Consider the following 20,448-nt stretch of genomic DNA (forward strand, 5'->3'; position numbering starts at 1 on the left):
TCTGGACTTTGACTTGGCCATTCTAACACCTGGATATGTTTATTTTTGAACCATTCCATTGTAGATTTTGCTTTATGTTTTGGATCATTGTCTTGTTGGAAGACAAATCTCCGTCCCAGTCTCAGGTCTTTTGCAGACTCCATCAGGTTTTCTTCCAGAATGGTCCTGTGTTTGGCTCCATCCATCTTCCCATCAATTTTAACCATCTTCCCTGTCCCTGCTGAAGAAAAGCAGGCCCAAACCATGATGCTGCCACCACCATGTTTGACAGTGGGGATGGTGTGTTCAGGGTGATGAGCTGTGTTGCTTTTACGCCAAACATAACGTTTTGCATTGTTGCCAAATAGTTCAATTTTGGTTTCATCTGACCAGAGCACCTTCTTCCACATGTTTGGTGTGTCTCCCAGGTGGCTTGTGGCAAACTTTAAACGACACTTTTTATGGATATCTTTAAGAAATGGCTTTCTTCTTGCCACTCTTCCATAAAGGCCAGATTTGTGCAATATACGACTGATTGTTGTCCTATGGACAGAGTCTCCCACCTCAGCTGTAGATCTCTGCAGTTCATCCAGAGTGATCATGGGCCTCTTGGCTGCATCTCTGATCAGTCTTCTCCTTGTATGAGCTGAAAGTTTAGAGGGACGGCCAGGTCTTGGAAGATTTGCAGTGGTCTGATACTCCTTCCATTTCAATATTATCGCTTGCACAGTGCTCCTTGGGATGTTTAAAGCTTGGGAAATCTTTTTGTATCCAAATCCGGCTTTAAACTTCTTCACAACAGTATCTCGGACCTGCCTGGTGTGTTCCTTGTTCTTCATGATGCTCTCTGCGCTTTTAACGGACCTCTGAGACTATCACAGTGCAGGTGCATTTATACGGAGACTTGATTACACACAGGTGGATCATTCAGAGATCCTCACTGAACTTCTGGAGAGAGTTTGCTGCACTGAAAGTAAAGGGGCTGAATAATTTTGCACGCCCAATTTTTCAGTTTTTGATTTGTTAAAAAAGTTTGAAATATCCAATAAATGTCGTTCCACTTCATGATTGTGTCCCACTTGTTGTTGATTCTTCACAAAAAAATACAGTTTTATATCTTTATGTTTGAAGCCTGAAATGTGGCAAAAGGTCGCAAAGTTCAAGGGGGCCGAATACTTTGGACATGGTACCTTCAGGCGCTTGGAAATTGCTCCCAAGGATGAACCAGACTTGTGGAGGTCTACAATTTTTTTTCTGATGCCTTGGTTGATTTCTTTTGATTTTCCCATGATGTCAAGGAAAGAGGCACCGAGTTTGAAGTTTGGTCTTGAAATACATCCACAGGAACACCTCTAATTGACTTAAATGATGTCAATTAGCCTGTCAAAAGCTTATAAAGCCATGACATAATTTTCTGGAATTTTCCAAGCTGTTTAAAGGCACAGTCAACTTAAGTGTATGTAAACTTCTGACCCACTGGAATTGTGATACAGTTAATTATAAGTGACATAATCTGTCTGTAAACAATTGTTGTAACAATTACTTGTGTCATGCACAAAGTAGATGTCCTAACCGACTTGCCAAAACTATAGTTTGTTTAACAAAAAATGTGTAGAGTGGTTGAAAAACGAATATTAATAACTCCAACCTAAGTGTAGGTAAACTTCTGACTTCAACTGTAGTGTATATTAAATATGATGTGAACATCAATACGAGGATACAAATATATATTTTTTTAATAAAATAAATATTGCCCAGGGTGGATGGGGAGGGATTTGGACACATGTAAAAGAGAAAAATACCACTATGAATTACTGGTAATTTAGATACTAATGGTCAAGCAGCTAGCTATTTATATTGTACATTTGAAGCAGCTCTTCTACCAGGCACACCTACCAATGATTGTACCTATATATTACTTTATGTATGACCTTGTGATAATAATAATAATAATTTGAAGGACTAGTCAGAACCAGCATGGCACACACTACCATTTGACAATATGTCCCATTCCTGCCCTATCTGCTTCACATCATGTCATGACAACCCCGTTGCATGTAGCTTAGCACTACCGGAGACGCTAGGACAAGACATATTAACACCAAATAGTGCCACTGTACCCACTCATGTTACTACTGTGGGTAATAACATGAGTGTGTACAGTCTACAGATGGGTGCATTTGGGGTACTATTTTTGGGGTTAATCTCACCTTTAAGAATAAACCTGAAATGGCTGGAGGTGAGGCTACATTTGAGGAGACAGCGGGGCTTACGTGTAACATTCTGATGTTCCAATCCAAAGATGTTCACCAGTATCTGAACATTAGGTGCAGTATAGTCTCTTTTGACATAATTTACCCAAGATTTGGTTCTGGGTACAGAGATTAAATACTGTAAACCTTACACTACGTATTGTGGCTTGAGGTGTCGGCCGCCAAATAATAACAACATATGCCATTTAGCAGACCCTTCCGCCAATCACGCGTGCATATATTTTACATTCAGGTGGTCACGGGAATCGATACCCAGTATCCTGGCATTACAAGCAGCATGTTTCTACCAACTGACCCACAGAGGACCACTTACTGGTGTTTGTGGATGACGGCGCTGAAGAGCTTGCCGTCCCTCCAGCTGGTGGTGAAGTTGTCACAACGGATGCCCTGGTAGCCCTCCACCATGCTCTGGGACCACATCAGCAGCTTCTCCTTGGCCGTCATGTTGTCTGACTGGCCATTCACCTGGATGTCTGAGATCTAACAGGGGAGGATAGATACCGGGGTTAGATGGGGGAGGATAGACACCGGGGTTAGACGGGGGAGGATAGACACCGGGGTTAGACAGGGGAGGATAGACACCGGGGTTAGACGGGGGAGGATAGACACCGGGGTTAGACGGGGGAGGATAGACACCAGGGTTAGACGGGGGAGGATAGACACCGGGGTTAGACAGGGGAGGATAGACACCGGGGTTAGACAGGGGAGGAGGCCACACGCTACCAGGGTTGGGGTCAATTCCATTTAAATTTGGTCAATACGGGAAGTTAACTCAAATTGGATGAAAACGCCTCCTCAATGACAAGATTTGGAATAGAAAATGGAATTTCAGTTGACTTCCTGGATTGAATGAATTGATATGGAATTGATCCCAACCCTGCTTGTCATGGTGGCAGAGGGAGACAATAAAGATATCATCTATTTGAGAAAATTGATTATGCATTGTAATGGATGGGGTTTGATTCAATCATATGATATTCTGGTTCAACATGAATCAGGTTTGTCTACCTCAATGATCTGTGGTGGAAAACAAGAAAAAACATAGTTTTTCAGCCAGGGGAGGCAACTCTGTCATCAATAGTACATATGTGACATCAAAGTGAACCGCCAACTAGATCTCAATTCCTAGGTCATTGAATAGGTGGGAGGGATGTCCGGCGGAGACTGCTCCTGCTTTGGGTCTCAAGACACAACTTAAGCACTATCTGGTCCAGTGCGGGAACACACACCATTGGCTAATGTGGCAGGACTTTATTTGGGCTAGAATGGAAATTAAATTAGTCACAGTCACCAGAGGCTCAGAGGGTACTCTCTGTTCTTGCCAAAAGACCGCTCATTTACCAAATTCTCTGCCGACTGGTCTCTTTCTGTAGTCAGTGTGTGTGGTTATACTGTAAGTGTGTGTGTGTGTGTGTGTGTGTGTGTGTGTGTGTGTGTGTGTGTTCTCCTCGGGATCCAATCCACCCTCGATGGCCCCACCCTAAACCTCACCCCTCTGAAGAAGAGGAGAATTCCTATGATGACTCACCAGGCACCGGCCCTGCTGTGTTTTCTCCTTCTGAGAAATGGGAGATACCCCTCTCTATCCAACGCAGTACATGGAGTACAGTAAACCAATGTATAACAACAACTAGAAGTTGAACTGATGTCTGTGCCCAGTGGGTATACTCTATACCAGTCTTAGTTAGGTATCAGACCTGTTTTCAAATACTATTTGAAATAATTTATAATACTTTAGCTAGGCTTGATTGAGATTACTTGGCTTAATTTAACCAATAGTCAATGCTACCTTGGAGAATAGTTTGCAGGACACAATGTTATTTTAGTTCCTCTGCCTTCATCGGCACATGGGTCCCACCTGGGTTCAAATACTATTTGACATCTTTCAAATACTTTGCATGTTTCCTTAAGCCTTCCTGGAGTGCCAGTTGGGCAGGGTTTGACTATTGTATTGGTTCCACTATGCCAGGCAAACTCAATCAAGCCTAGCTAAATGATTTGAAATGATTATTGAAATTGTGCAGTAAGACTGGTGTAGAGTATACCCACAGGGCACAGACGTCAGTTCAACTTCTAGTATCTCACCATGTCATTTGATTTTGGTTGAAAGTTGTGAGAAAAAAAAGCAGTGGTGTAAAGTACTTAAGTAAAAATACTTTAATGTAATACTTAAGTCGTTTTTGGGGGGTATCTGTACTTTACTTTATTATTAATATTTTGGACAACTTTTACTTCACTACATTCCTAAAGAAAATATTGTACTTTTTACTTCCTACATTTTCCCTGACAACCAAAAGCACTAGTTACATTTTGAATGCTTAGCAGGCCAGGAAAATGGTCAAATTCAAGCACATATCAAGAGAACACGTGGTCATCCCTACTGCCTCTGGCCTGGTGGACTCACTAAACACAAATGTAAATCATTTGTAAATAATGTCTGAGTGTGGGAGTCTGCCCCTGGCTTTCCATACATTTTAAAATAAAAAAAAATGTGCAGTCTGCTTTGCTTCATATAAGGGATTTTAAATGACTTACTTTTACTTTTGATACTTAAGTATATTTTAGCAATTACATTTACTTTTGATACTTTAATTTAAAACCAAATACTTTTAGACTTTTATTCAAGTAGTATTTTACCGGCTGACTTTCACTTTTACTTGAGTAACTTTATATTAGGGTATCTATACTTTTCTTCAAGTATGACAATTGGGTACTTTTTCCACCTCTGTTAAAATAATTATAATTATTAAACTGTAATAATACTATGATTGAAATATATTTCATAATAATTTGATAACAGATTTGACAGCAATGTGATTTTCTGAAAGCGATGTTTGGATTGAGTTCAATTTGTGATTGTTGCTGATTGGCTTGGATCAGAGCCAAGGGGATAGGAGGATGAGGAGCTATATGATATGGGAACACAACACTGACAGAGAAGGACACCTGGAAGTGAAGGATGATGGTCCATATCAGCCCAAGGGTCAGCTTGGGGTTACCATCCGCAATGTCATCATTTCTGATGTTCACCAGCTTGACCTGTGATTGGACGACAGAGAAGAGCGAGACTTAAAAATTATAGTAGCTCACATCATAGTAGATACATTATTACCCTGTTCCAATGCATTTAGATAATTGTCTCAGTCACGTCACTTACAGTAAGTCATCTTAATACAGTACAAGATAAGTAAACTCAGAGGGTAACTCATGTTACATTTTCTCCATTATTATATTTCAATTGTTGTTTCTCTTACCTGTCGGTGTTTGAGGAAGTCCAGTGCCATCTGTACATTCTGCAGCTTGTGGAATCTCATGCGGCCTTTCTCTCTGGGCTGGAGAGAGGGAGAGAGGGAGAGAGGGAGAGGGGGAGAGAGAGAGAGAGAGAGAGAGAGGGGGGGGGGAAAGAGAGAGAACGACAGAGAGAAAGAGACAAAGAAGGGGGAGACCGAGAGAGACAGTGGGTGGGGGGGTTAGAAACAGACTGGACAGGAGTTCATGCTACCTTAGAAGAGGCGTGGAGAAATGCGAGTGAGACATTACGTCGGAAGAGAAAAATGTGATGCAGCTACGACAATATTCGACAAACAGGAAAAGGGAAATTGGGAAATAAGTTGTGGACTCAATGACAAGAGTACACCCGATTTTCCTCCAAAGGAAAGGATGAACGACAAAGAATACGATGAATAACTGATGTGTCTCACAGATCTCCAAGTACAACTTCCCTCATTATAAAACCACATGATTGACATCATACCTGTTCTTCACCTTTGACAGACAAACACAGAGGTAAATAGGAGATATATTTGGAGTGAAGGGGGGGAGCATCAATCATGCATTGGCTGAGCCAATAACATGATTAGTTATTAGGTACAGGAATCTTTGGTTGGTTGGTTGGTTGGTTGGTTGGTTGGTTGGTTGGTTGGTTGGTTGGTTGGTTGATTGGTTTTGAATTGTGTCACCACTTCATACATGTGTTCTGATTGGAGAACAATGAACTGAAGACTTCCACTTCCAAAGAATACTGTATTTGTGCTATGTAATAAGCTTTAGTAATTGAGCTAAACAGAAACCAAGTTATTTTCAAACTGATAATTTCCAGTGCTTCAAGTATTGTTATAGCATCAATGACTAGTCAATGAAGTAGTTAGTAAATTATGTCCTTCCTTCATTCAGCCATGGCACCTACTAATAACAGAGGGTATTTGTTTACAGCCAGCAGCGAAATGGTTAATGCACCTCTGAGACTTTGCAATGATAAATAAGTGATGCCCAAAAGGGGGGGAAAAAAATGGAATCATAAGCACAGCAAGTGACATCATGCACAGCCGAGCCACTGGGTAATGGATGACTCAAGCCACATGAAGTAGAAGATGATGGCGGCCGAGTTATAGAAAACCCCACTCACCAACCGCAAGTTCCTGACCACGTCTCTCTCCCTTGCCTAGCCCCAGCAAAGAGCAGTGCAAAGAGAGGAGGCATAGGCCAAAGGGCAAAGGTCAGCATACAGGAAAGGGGGGGAGAGTGTAGGGGGGTAAAGAGGGGGACATGAGGAGAGGGGGGGAGCAGAGAAGGAGAACCAGAGAACAGTCAGACAGGAGCACACAGTACAAAAAGAGAAGCCAAAGTGGGGTTAATGTGTTAGGACCATGGAGGCGTCTGGTAGATGAGCAGAGACCAGCAGAGACCAGCAGAGCGATGAGCTACTGTAGCAGAGACAGAGTGCAAGGCATCCATAGAGTTCTGCAGTAACCTATAATGCATCATCATAATGTGCAAGCATCCAGTGTTGCTAGCATCTTACTGACTTATTTTTTTTTTTTTAAATCAAAACAACTACAAATGGTTAACATTTCCGGGGACAAGAATGAAAGGTAGGTAAGCAGGGGTTGTCTTAGACAGTAAATGGGTCTTTGTTTACTTTCCAGTTACTGTCTAGTTAGGTTGTGCTATGACTTGAAAGTCTAGCTAATGTTTTGCTTTGCTTCGGGGATTGTATACCGGTTTGGATTAGGTAGGTATAAATAAGGGTTCGACTTATGTTTCTTAGGGTCAGGTTTTCAGAGTGGGGGGGGGTTGGATCAAGGTTGGTCGCAAGATGCCAAGATCAGTCCATTCACCAATCAGAAGTCAGCAGCACTCACCAGCGTCTCCCCAGAGAGGACCTCCAGGAGAGAGATCAGGTTGTGTCCATCTCTCAGGTCTTCATACAGGTCTGTGACCTGACGCTGTGACTGTGGAACAGAAAGAGAAGGGAGAGATGTAAGGCAAGGGTTGTCATCACAATGCATTTTTTGTTGTTGCGCAACACCTAGACAAAATACCTAGAAGCCGTGCATTGTATTGATGTAATAACGCTTTGATATTCTGGATCTGGTTATGATTCTGATTTGATAGGGTACCTAGACATGGGGATCATTCTCTCACAGTAAACCTTGGAAAGAGCAACCAATCTTTACAGTATAAAACTAGACAAAATGTTCAAGCTCCTCTCGGATCAGTCTACGTGGCTCATGCTATAAACCGTCAGCGCTCGCTCTCTCTCTCTCTGTACATCTGTACAAAGGACAGGAACGCATGGCTGCCGGCAACCAATCAGCCTGCGTTCGACACTCAGACACCTGCTAATTGGCAGCTGCCTGATCTACTGAGATATGATGGATGGACGGATGACAGGGAGTCTTCATAAAAATAAAAAAAAGTTGCATCAATCAAAAATGACTAAATCTTTCGCACATACATATAAACAGTACAAACACAGGCAGATACCTGCACATGAAAACAGATCCTACAGTGAGTCTTGGGACTGCATGCCTGCTATAATCAATTCCAGTCAGAAAGATGAACCGTGATCGTGAGCAGAAGAGGGTGTAAGCTTAGAAAGAGACGTAAGGGAATGACTGAAACTGAGGGATTTGTGGGCCCACAGTCCACAAGGCATAGTCCTATTTCTGTGTGACACCGTCAGTTTAATTCCTCGTACTTTCACAGCGAAGGCATAGGCGTGGGGAGTGGATAGTGTTCAGGTGGAAGGGGAGAAAGTGAGCTACATCAGAATGTGTCCCACATACAGTGCCCTTCTGCTGGGGCTTGCAGGCAGCTGGTACCTACCTCTGCTTTCCAGTGCTGGACGGAGGAGAATGAGTGGGTGAGGGACGAGACGGAAAGAACAAAGGGAATAGAGAGGGAGAATGACCGAAAGAGGAAGAGAATATGAGTCTGAGATTAGAATGATTCATTATTCAAATGGCACTTCAGTAAAAAAATAAAATAAAATAAAGGATGAGAGAAAATGAAAAAGGTTAGATGAATAGATTAAAAGAGAATGGTCAAAATAGTTACTAACATTAATGCTTTATGACATGGTTAATGTTGGGAGATTGCATGCAATGCCTTGCTACTGTGTCAGTGTGTTGCTCTGTCCTCGCACAGGTATGTACAGGTATGGTATGTACGCAAGTATGTATGCAAGTCTCGACCCTGCAAGTTGTAACACCCACTACCTTGTTTTATTACTGGCATCAATGGTAAGTACTTATATAATACTGTGTGTTATAAGTAGTTATACAACCCTGTGTGTGAACACAGTAACTCACTCCTGCCCACCTGTGGTGTACACACTCCACCGGTGGTGGCTTGAAATGCAGCGAGGGTTGATGATGGCCACTAGGGATCCCTGTTCACACATTAATCGTGTAAGATTGTTCAACTTCAACTAAGAGTCTCCAACTTCAACAATATTATACAAGTTGTACGTCTGGAACTGATGGGACAAGATCGCATAACATTCAAGTGTTTTTCTTCAGTTGAACTGCGTGGGGCTGCAACACAACGATGTGGCCAAATTACCTCAGGTCAGTCAATATCCGACTTAAATTTGAAGGCATTCTACAGTATAATTGCAGTGTGAAATTCTTCTCTCTCATTGGTTCCTCCATGGTAGCTTACAACAGTCTCTCTCTGCTGTCCTGTAAGCATATGTTTAAACCCTGTCTGTCATCAAAACACAATAGCCCATGTCGGAGAAGCTCAGATTGAGTCAGCGTGATCAGGTGGTGTCATGTGCACTCCAGTCAACTCGAGTCAAGTGATCCATTTGATCGGCCCTCATTGTGAGTCCATCAAGGTTAAAACCATTAGGGCCAGTCAACACAGAACCTGACAACCCCTCATCCACCACAAACCACACACTAGGCTTTCCCATTACAAAACACACTTTAGGTGATGCGTCCTTCAGTTAACCTAGGGTTACACGTAGGTGATGCGTCCTTCAGTTAACCTAGGGTTACACGTAGGTGATGCGTCCTTCAGTTAACCTAGGGTTACACGTAGGTGATGCGTCCTTCAGTTAACCTAGGGTTACACGTAGGTGATGCGTCCTTCAGTTAACCTAGGGTTACACGTAGGTGATGCGTCCTTCAGTTAACCTAGGGTTACACGTAGGTGATGCGTCCTTCAGTTAACCTAGGGTTACACGTAGGTGATGCGTCCTTCAGTTAACCTAGGGTTACACGTAGGTGATGCGTCCTTCAGTTAACCTAGGGTTACACGTAGGTGATGCGTCCTTCAGTTAACCTAGGGTTACACGTAGGTGATGCGTCCTTCAGTTAACCTAGGGTTACACGTAGGTGATGCGTCCTTCAGTTAACCTAGGGTTACACGTAGGTGATGCGTCCTTCAGTTAACCTAGGGTTACACGTAGGTGATGCGTCCTTCAGTTAACCTAGGGTTACACGTAGGTGATGCGTCCTTCAGTTAACCTAGGGTTACACGTAGGTGATGCGTCCTTCAGTTAACCTAGGGTTACACGTAGGTGATGCGTCCTTCAGTTAACCTAGGGTTACACGTAGGTGATGCGTCCTTCAGTTAACCTAGGGTTACACGTAGGTGATGCGTCCTTCAGTTAACCTAGGGTTACACGTAGGTGATGCGTCCTTCAGTTAACCTAGGGTTACACGTAGGTGATGCGTCCTTCAGTTAACCTAGGGTTACACGTAGGTGATGCGTCCTTCAGTTAACCTAGGGTTACACGTAGGTGATGCGTCCTTCAGTTAACCTAGGGTTACACGTAGGTGATGCGTCCTTCAGTTAACCTAGGGTTACACGTAGGTGATGCGTCCTTCAGTTAACCTAGGGTTACACGTAGGTGATGCGTTCCTTCAGTTAACCTAGGGTTACACGTAGGTGATGCGTCCTTCAGTTAACCTAGGGTTACACGTAGGTGATGCGTCCTTCAGTTAACCTAGGGTTACACGTAGGTGATGCGTCCTTCAGTTAACCTAGGGTTACACGTAGGTGATGCGTCCTTCAGTTAACCTAGGGTTACACGTAGGTGATGCGTCCTTCAGTTAACCTAGGGTTACACGTAGGTGATGCGTCCTTCAGTTAACCTAGGGTTACACGTAGGTGATGCGTCCTTCAGTTAACCTAGGGTTACACGTAGGTGATGCGTCCTTCAGTTAACCTAGGGTTACACGTAGGTGATGCGTCCTTCAGTTAACCTAGGGTTACACGTAGGTGATGCGTCCTTCAGTTAACCTAGGGTTACACGTAGGTGATGCGTCCTTCAGTTAACCTAGGGTTACACGTAGGTGATGCGTCCTTCAGTTAACCTAGGGTTACACGTAGGTGATGCGTCCTTCAGTTAACCTAGGGTTACACGTAGGTGATGCGTCCTTCAGTTAACCTAGGGTTACACGTAGGTGATGCGTCCTTCAGTTAACCTAGGGTTACACGTAGGTGATGCGTCCTTCAGTTAACCTAGGGTTACACGTAGGTGATGCGTCCTTCAGTTAACCTAGGGTTACACGTAGGTGATGCGTCCTTCAGTTAACCTAGGGTTACACGTAGGTGATGCGTCCTTCAGTTAACCTAGGGTTACACGTAGGTGATGCGTCCTTCAGTTAACCTAGGGTTACACGTAGGTGATGCGTCCTTCAGTTAACCTAGGGTTACACGTAGGTGATGCGTCCTTCAGTTAACCTAGGGTTACACGTAGGTGATGCGTCCTTCAGTTAACCTAGGGTTACACGTAGGTGATGCGTCCTTCAGTTAACCTAGGGTTACACGTAGGTGATGCGTCCTTCAGTTAACCTAGGGTTACACGTAGGTGATGCGTCCTTCAGTTAACCTAGGGTTACACGTAGGTGATGCGTCCTTCAGTTAACCTAGGGTTACACGTAGGTGATGCGTCCTTCAGTTAACCTAGGGTTACACGTAGGTGATGCGTCCTTCAGTTAACCTAGGGTTACACGTAGGTGATGCGTCCTTCAGTTAACCTAGGGTTACACGTAGGTGATGCGTCCTTCAGTTAACCTAGGGTTACACGTAGGTGATGCGTCCTTCAGTTAACCTAGGGTTTACACGTAGGTGATGCGTCCTTCAGTTAACCTAGGGTTACACGTAGGTGATGCGTCCTTCAGTTAACCTAGGGTTACACGTAGGTGATGCGTCCTTCAGTTAACCTAGGGTTACACGTAGGTGATGCGTCCTTCAGTTAACCTAGGGTTACACGTAGGTGATGCGTCCTTCAGTTAACCTAGGGTTACACGTAGGTGATGCGTCCTTCAGTTAACCTAGGGTTACACGTAGGTGATGCGTCCTTCAGTTAACCTAGGGTTACACGTAGGTGATGCGTCCTTCAGTTAACCTAGGGTTACACGTAGGTGATGCGTCCTTCAGTTAACCTAGGGTTACACGTAGGTGATGCGTCCTTCAGTTAACCTAGGGTTACACGTAGGTGATGCGTCCTTCAGTTAACCTAGGGTTACACGTAGGTGATGCGTCCTTCAGTTAACCTAGGGTTACACGTAGGTGATGCGTCCTTCAGTTAACCTAGGGTTACACGTAGGTGATGCGTCCTTCAGTTAACCTAGGGTTACACGTAGGTGATGCGTCCTTCAGTTAACCTAGGGTTACACGTAGGTGATGCGTCCTTCAGTTAACCTAGGGTTACACGTAGGTGATGCGTCCTTCAGTTAACCTAGGGTTACACGTAGTATTATAATGTTGAACGCCTATAAAGAAAAATAAAAATACACACGTCATTGTATAAGAAAATAGGGATACTTTCTGTCTCTCCGGTCTGTACACTTCATTAAAAGTGAACGGGGCATTACATCTGCAGAATGATGTAAGCCACAGTGGATTTCTTTTTACGTAACACCGTAAAATAACGGCTGAGAAACGCTCCATTCGGTCTTTCCACCCTTGTTGACACACAACAAGATTTATGCTCGAGTGAAAGTTATTCCATATCCTTGCCTGACTGGAAACGCATTAACAACATTAGTTCAACATTAGTTCAACATCAGAAGAGCAGGCTTTCACACGGACAGGCTGTTATAACACTTTCGTTTTACCCGCTAAATTCATTTTAATGACGAGGCTAGTTCTGTAACAATGCATTGCATACCACATATTGTGTACGGTATTAAACCGTTTCTCAGAAGACCGTTCTCTCTTAAGAAAGCTCTTAATTAAGCATTTGTCTACTTCATGTCAATACATAGCCGACTTAATCTAAACTTTCTAAAGGTAAAATGTACCGTCTTCGCAGTTTGTCGAACATTAAATGAGATGCAAATCTTGTCACATAGGCCTACCGTTTTGTCATAATGGTAGCGGGAAGACAAGAGACACAGATTGATTCCTCTGATAATGTCTGTAAGGAGCACTTAAGGACCTTGACTAGCAAAGAGCTAAGGGCGGGCGGGCAGTCAGCCAGCCACCCAGACTCAACAGTCAGTCTGTGTAGCACATGTGCTACTGTTGGCCCAGCCAGGAGCCACCGGGCCTTGGGCCCAGAACAGAATGTGGTGCTTCAGAGGCAAAGAGCAAAACGAATCCAGATGTCTGTGACTCACATAAAACACTCAACGAAAAGACTGTGTGCTTGTGTGTTATATCAGGAACAGAGTGTGTTCGCACCGCACGGCGCACATACACTGTGCATGGAAAGGAAAATAGTATTTTGTTCTTTTTTTTGAGGGGAAATGAATGGGTTTGTTTCTTTTGAGGGAGAATGGAGAATTATGAGGAGTCCCTTAATGGCTTGAGCTGTAAACGTTTGGTTACTGGTGGGATTTTGTCAAATGAATTATGACCCGGGGGTATTTATACATGTACTAGTGGGAGGGGCTGTCGTTATAATGTAAAAATCATGTAAAATAAAACTGATCCTAGACCAGCGCTCCTACTCTGAGATGCTTTATGAATACAAGCCCTGGTGTTTGTTAAAGAGTCGTCCCCGTTTTAAATTTGAAAAACGAAACTACACATCCAAAACACATCAATAAAGTATCTGGCCGGTGTCGTTACGATTCCTGCCAAAGATTATAGCCTACTCCTGTCATTAGTGGCAAAATGACTTCTGTAGCTAAAAATCTTTTTTTTGCCGAGAGACTAAATTGCAACCGTCAGAAAACACACAGCTCAGCCCCCATGTGGTTGGTTGGCCAATTATGAGGCATGACTCACGAAGGAAATATCTGCCATTTGCCATTCCTACACATCACTTCTGGACCAGTAGTGATCCAACTCAACATAAAATCCTACTTTGACAACTTCTGTGGTTGTTCTGCCACTTCAGTAACCACCATTTTCATTAGTTTTATGGTATTTGACTGACATTTATGGATAATAACACAGGAATACTGCTTTTGAAAATGCTGTATGAGTCATTGTGAGAAGTCCAGTAAAGCACAGAAACAAAATTGACACAAATCTATTGAAATCAAACTGATGTTGGTTAAAAATGAGTCGGTGTGTGTGTGTGTGCACGTGATTGTCTTTGTGTCTAAACTATTGATACCAGCAATGAGTGCATTAAAGTAAGCAAGGCAGGGAGAGTAAGTTAGGTATTGAGTTATTGAGCATATAAATGTACTCTGGTAGTGTGTGACCATACCTTTATCAAGTGTTTGTTCACCCATTTTGTGAAGGTCTTTTTCTGTACTCGATCCCGTTCGTCTGCAAGACACAAAGAGCAAACGTCAGACATGATTATAGAAAAACAAAGATTAGATAAACCCCCGGAGTACATTAATAAGTCATGTTGAGGTATTCTTTACTGAGGGTTAAGAAAACTCAGTCTAAATGAAAAACAGATCGCAGGGTATTTGGGGATAAGGAGAAGACCAAAGGATTTAAAATACATTTAACATGAACAGCGAGCGCTGATATCTAACAAGTATCCCAGATGCCGCCATCGTTTTGCACATCCCCGAGACAAAGAGAAGTCATTGGATGGGATTAGTCTAGCCCGGTGAGACATGACAGCAGAGCGTCGGGACTAAACATGTCTGACTCACGAGAAATCATCATAGCACAGTCAGTGTCTAGATATACACCCTCGTTGTCGAGTTGTGTCTGCAAATGCTATTCACTAACAAATGACTACAGGCAGGGCCTGAGGCTTAGTGGAAGCATTTACACTGTACAGGTGCTCAGTATCTCTACAGGCCTGGTACTGTATGTACACATATGTTGCTACGTACTGTAACGGACACTGTTGCGCTTGTGGAACATGACAAGATATGGTAGCTCTCAGAGAGTAAGACAACGGTGCCTTAACGGGCAGATAACCACATCGGGCAGATCGATACGGTTTCAGCCTCACCACCCCACTACTCTAGGGTACTGATAAACATACTGCAGAGCGCAGACACTGACGTACCAACTGTAGACACTGACCCTCCCCAACTAAGAGGCACATCACCAACAGTTAGTCATCATGCCAGACCACTTTTGATTTTTTTGTTGTTGTATATTTTTGTATATTTAACCAAAGAAGTCACATTGAGATATACATCTCCTCTTCAAGTGAGCCCATCAGTTATATCAAGTGAGATAGTACTGATGGCCAATCCAATAGCAATTCCAATAGGTTTGTTTTTCGAAAGTCATACGTCGCATTGAAGAAAATACTGTATTTATTACACTGATAACTCATTATCCAGACCAAAGATATTGGTGTCCATATTAATAATATGTCATTAACAAACTGCATTTAAGGTTCTTCATCAAAGCCTACCGTACCATTAAAGGGAAAATTGCCCCCCAAAATCAACATGGTGAAAATGGCGCGTTTCTATGTTTTGTAGTAAAAAAAGATAGAGGAAGATAAAATGTTTCTAATGACACCATCAATTTGTAGACAATGCCTAATAATAATAATAGGTTAAAATCACACGGTGCACACCAATGGTGTCATTGGAAACACTTATCTTCCTCTATCTTTTCTACAAAAACATAAATAAAAATGCGCCATTTTCACATATGTGCTGGAGATGATGAATACGAAGTTGCATTTCTTTTTGAATTTTCCCTTAAGGTGGCAATATGTTACTTTTTGGCCTCGACCAAAGTCACATAGAATTGCGAGTTATAGATCTATCATTCTACTTGAAAGCAAGTCTAAGAAGCGGTATTTCTATGCTTCCCATTCTTAAGTTTTGCTTTTGCATCTTTTACTTTGGGTTTGGTACACCAGCTTCAGACAGCTGAAACAACAATATTCATGGGTATGGAAAATGTATTTCACCGCAGTTTAGATGTTAAAATGATTCTCTAAACTAAACTAGCTTATTTTGTCACATAAAGTGAAATTTGGCAAACTATTTGAGTTTTAGCAACCAGGAAATTTCTGCATAGTGCAACTTTAAGGAAGCCTCGGGTCTTCAGCTACTCCTATGACAGCTCAGGTCATGTTACTGAATGAACTGTTAAACATGCTATATAAGTTAAACGTTATCAGTCTTACAAGGTGGTGAAAAGCATATTAAGTACCACTCACAGGCTAGGCACTGCAGAACCAAAGTACAACGGTGTGTGCTGATTCACTGTGACTGCAAACTCAACCCGCAGGCTACACTTTTGTATTCTCAGGTGGGCGCGTCCGCTATGTTGCTATTGTGTTATGGGAGCACGTTGCCGTGGCAACCATAGGGTATGTGTGTGTGCCTGGAGACTATTGACTTCTGTCATTCTCTGTCGTTCATCAATAAAGCTACGATACGTGGGCAATCCTGATGTATACGGGACACTCCCGCTCACAGTTTATGCGAGGTAAAAATGCTCAAGTATCACGGTCGGGGGGACTAAACACAAATACTTGTGTTAGTCCAGCAGTGGTGTCCAGCTTGCCATCAGCATACACAGTGCACCCAGTCATGACTCGGGCTAAGACAAACTATTTCAACTGCATTGTGTGATGCCAAAGATAAACACAGTGATCACAAATTCACAATGGTAAAAGGGGCGAAAGTCCTACCTCCTTTACCCAAAGCCATCTCCTTGATTCACTGCAGGACAAAGGAGTGTTTCAGCCCATCTTACAAGTGGTAATCTAATAGGTCCTCCTGAGTGAGTCACTCTCAGCACTTGATTTATAATTGGCCATTAACCAATAGACACATGACTACTACTCCACTCTTCTATAAAATAACCACAAGTGAATGAGCAAGTAAGAAAATATCTATAAATGTCATTCAATAAGAAAAAGGGTATACCCAAACACACTTCAGCCCAGCTTAAATGAGAGTCATGTGCTCGACTGAGGGACTTGAAATTCCAAAAAACAATCCTTACCCCAGGACATTTCAATGGGTGACTATGCAGGAAAGGAAAAAAAAACAACAACAAAAACGACATTTAAAGGACGCAAACAGCCTCCCTGTTTCGGCGTGAAACACCTTCATTAGAGTCTTGAAGGCGTTTTACACCGAAACGGGAGCCTGTTCGTGTACCGTATAGAAATGTTTCAGATCCATGCAGAAACAGAGTGCTCCTTTTTCTTTGTAATCCTGGATAGTCAACCGTTAAAGTGTCCTGGGGTAAGGAATGTTTTTTGGTCATTCTATAGGAGCTTTATCAACAATGTATAGGCCTACTGAGATTTCATCCCCACATTTTGTGAATGGGTTCGCTGACCACTAGGGTGGGAGGGAACGGCTGATGTGTTAGATTAGTGGGAGTGTCCACTCTTGGTCACAAATGTGGACGACTGGAGAGACACAGAAAACATGACAGCAAAAAAACAACAACAACGTCATTTTAAATCTAAATGTATTCCCATAGATGATGATTAGAGAAAGCTCAAACTGTAATTGAGAGTGCACTAAAGGCCCACAGTGGAAGCCACAAGCCCTCTTTCAATTTAAATTGACACTGACAGTTGGTATGTATCTCAGCATCATGAAGGAGCTCATTATTTCACAGACTTGTCTGTGCAGGGATATGAAAATGGTCCAATCCTATAACTACAGCAGTAAAACTTTCCCTTTCACAGGAAAAGAAAAACACCCAGAATTTGAACTCTCTCCCTTAAGTAATCACAAACCATAGTATCAGAGGCAAACTTTCCATATGAACCTATTTGACACACTGGCTAGGTGAACACTGTCATACATAGAACCAAACTTTTCATGTACTGTAAACACTTCCTAGGTTAATGCTGTACATACTAGTACCTTTCCTGCCGTCCGTAGACTTGAGCATCCCCTGGTAGTAGCCTTCGTCTGAGGGCACCCTGTCCCTTCCATCCCTGCCACCACTGCTATCTGTCGAGAAGTTCCTGTATCTCTGTTGCTGACCGCTCATGGTGCCACTCAACTCCGAATGAATGAATCAAAAGTCCCCTCTAGCGCGCTCTATGCTTTGTCACCACAAGGTTTCTGTCGGTAGCTATAACGGTAGCTATAACGTTTCTCTCTTTCCTGCTCTTACTCCGCTTAAAAATTCCTCAGTGCTCCTTTCACTCGGAGGGAGCATGCAGTCCTATGGCTACGTTCCAGTCAGCACTGTCGATCCAGCCTATGATTGTATTCCTCTCTCGCTCTACCTCCGTATGAGCTCTCCTCTTCTTTTCTTCCCGCAGATTTTTTTTCTCCCTCTCCTCCTCTCGCAATAAGTTATCCCTGTGGGGTACAGTGTCTGGGCCTGTCCTTGTGCTGATCTGTACAGTATGATAACTGCCTGAGCAGTTTGGAGGACATTGTGGTGGGTAAGAGGCTCGACCACACCCCTTCCTCTGCCCTGTCATATTGGTGTGGCTGGTGAGAGCAGGAAGGGGGCGGGGAACAGAGGAAAGTGAGTGATCAGACAAGGTGTGGTGGCCAGCAGGCCGTTGTGCCATAAAAGACACCATCTGCATACAGTTTTACTTGTCATCTTACCTTCGTTTACTGAAGGGTACACAATATACACCATGAATCCTTATACTGCGTTACGATGGCAGTATAAGCAATAACGAAGAATGGCACCGGAATAAATAACACAATATTGTTTTACGGTTTGATATAATTTCATATTGGTTTAGAACACAGTTCAACATCTAATTACTTTTTTAATCGCACGCACACACACACACACACACACACACACACACACACACACACACACACACACACACACACACACACACGATTAATCATTGCCTACTCACTGCATTCCTGAGAGAGCTGTGGGTGTTACTCAGTGTGATGAGGAAGAGGGGGAGGCTAAGGGAAGGGCTACTTTGGCATCCACACACACTGAGAGATCAGCCATGACCCAACCCTCAACAAGACTATACAGTACTAGCTATATCTAAGGACATGTAGATTCTCGAACTAGACAATTAGTGAAGGAGTACATATTCCCTCTGCTCTGCTGAAGGCCTGACAGCGTGTGTGTTTTTTGTTTTCCCTTTAACTACACCAGCATGAACTAAAGTACACTCATGCACGCTCACAGACCTGATTTCCTCAAACTCCACACTCACATGTAACGACATTACAGAGACATTCTAGCACAACTCCACTACAACCAGCTAGCATTGTTGAACCAGTGATTATGATTATCAGTCCTTTATCAGCCTCTAACCCAGAGATGCCCATTCAGATAACTGATAAGACACGATATCAGTGAGGACTTGTTTTGGTGTCTCATTCCCTCATAATAACATGGGAAGACCCAAAAATACACTTAAGGGAGACCCAGGTAAGAACCAGGGGGTATACTACAAAGTAGGCTCAAGGAGCTAGCCAGCTTACTTTGGTAAACAACAACAAAATACTTGATTTTCTAGTTCATTAAAAAAGTTTAACTTAAATATGTGTTTTTGATTATTGAGTCAATTAGAACATACCCATTTCAATATCTTTCAAAAACATGCATTTTACCTCTATGACGATATTTAGTTTAGTTGGCTAACTCCTTGAATCTGCTTTGTAGAATACCCCTCAGGGTTCCTAGGCCTGTGTATTTTTGGGCTTCACTAAGAACTGTAGGGTGCTGACACCCAAAACAATGCCACAGGGTGTGACCAACAGGCCCTCTAAACATTAAGAAGGTATGCATCTCATTTCCACACCCTGTCTGACATGACATTAGGAAGGATGTAAAACAAACAAAAAAAAACACTTTTCTTTCCAATGTGAGGTGATTAATTGCATCTTGTTTGAACATGAAGCAGTTGATGTGCACAAGATGTGTGTTTGTTTTATTTGACACTAAGTTCACAAAATTTGAAAATGGTGGAGAGGCACACCTTAAATAATAGCTTTGTGTCCTCCCACTCGTCTAGGCAAGAGCAGGAATTAAGGAGGCCAAGCAAATACCATAATACTGTACAGTCCAAGACATACAAGGGAAGAGAACAGTAATAACAACACACACATAATCCCACCTCGACAGGGCTGGAGGCTAAACATAAAAACACTGAGGATTCATATGGTCACCTCTCACAGGAGAGTTTGGATAGTGTAGCCTGGGAAAAGAAAGGATTAACATATGATGTCATTGATTTCAATGTGCTTAGCAAACCACAACACGTTAACTGCTACTGATACCTCAAAACAGGTTGGGAGTTTTATGAAACAGAGTGACTTTAAGGAATCCAATTTCAATGTGCATGGGGTTGAACGAAAGCTAAAAAATAGGTGAAGTGAAAGGGCTTTGACCGTGGACTACTGCTTATGCAGCTAGGAGGATGCTGACAGAGCAGGGCGACGTGATGAGCCGTTGGAATGTGTCTGCGATCTCCTCTCTGCTGGCCGGTGCACTGGGCCAAAGTCCTAACCTAAATATCCTAACCCACCACCCCAAACAAACACACACCCTTACACCCCCACACCGCAAGGATTGGTAGGCCTGCAAGAGGCTGATACAGTATGTGACAAATCTGGCCATACAGATCACAATCCCGTCATCTGCCATA

At 43.0% G+C, this 20,448-nt stretch overlaps 1 protein-coding gene across 13 annotated transcripts in view; it reads right to left on the reverse strand.

Annotated features, from left to right (window-relative positions):
- LOC139367021 (plectin b) overlaps positions 1-20,448 on the reverse strand; it is a 171,546-nt gene that overhangs the window by 36,510 nt on the left and 114,588 nt on the right. For 6 of the 13 annotated variants that reach the window (XM_071104956.1, XM_071104976.1, XM_071105014.1 and 3 more), the window contains exons 2-7: positions 14,158-14,219; positions 8,361-8,375; positions 7,394-7,483; positions 5,507-5,584; positions 5,199-5,291; positions 2,566-2,732 (exon numbers count right to left, since the gene is read on the reverse strand). In XM_071104956.1, the coding sequence (XP_070961057.1) occupies positions 2,566-2,732; positions 5,199-5,291; positions 5,507-5,584; positions 7,394-7,483; positions 8,361-8,375; positions 14,158-14,219 (505 nt within the window). Of the gene's footprint in view, positions 1-2,565; positions 2,733-5,198; positions 5,292-5,506; positions 5,585-7,393; positions 7,484-8,360; positions 8,376-14,157; positions 14,220-17,719; positions 18,282-20,448 lie in introns of those variants that run through there. The other 7 variants (XM_071104967.1, XM_071104986.1, XM_071105023.1 and 4 more) reach the window with 3 other exon arrangements.

This window comes from Oncorhynchus clarkii, chromosome 2, assembly GCF_045791955.1.
Source record: "Oncorhynchus clarkii lewisi isolate Uvic-CL-2024 chromosome 2, UVic_Ocla_1.0, whole genome shotgun sequence".
NCBI classification, from domain to species: Eukaryota; Metazoa; Chordata; class Actinopteri; order Salmoniformes; family Salmonidae; genus Oncorhynchus; species Oncorhynchus clarkii.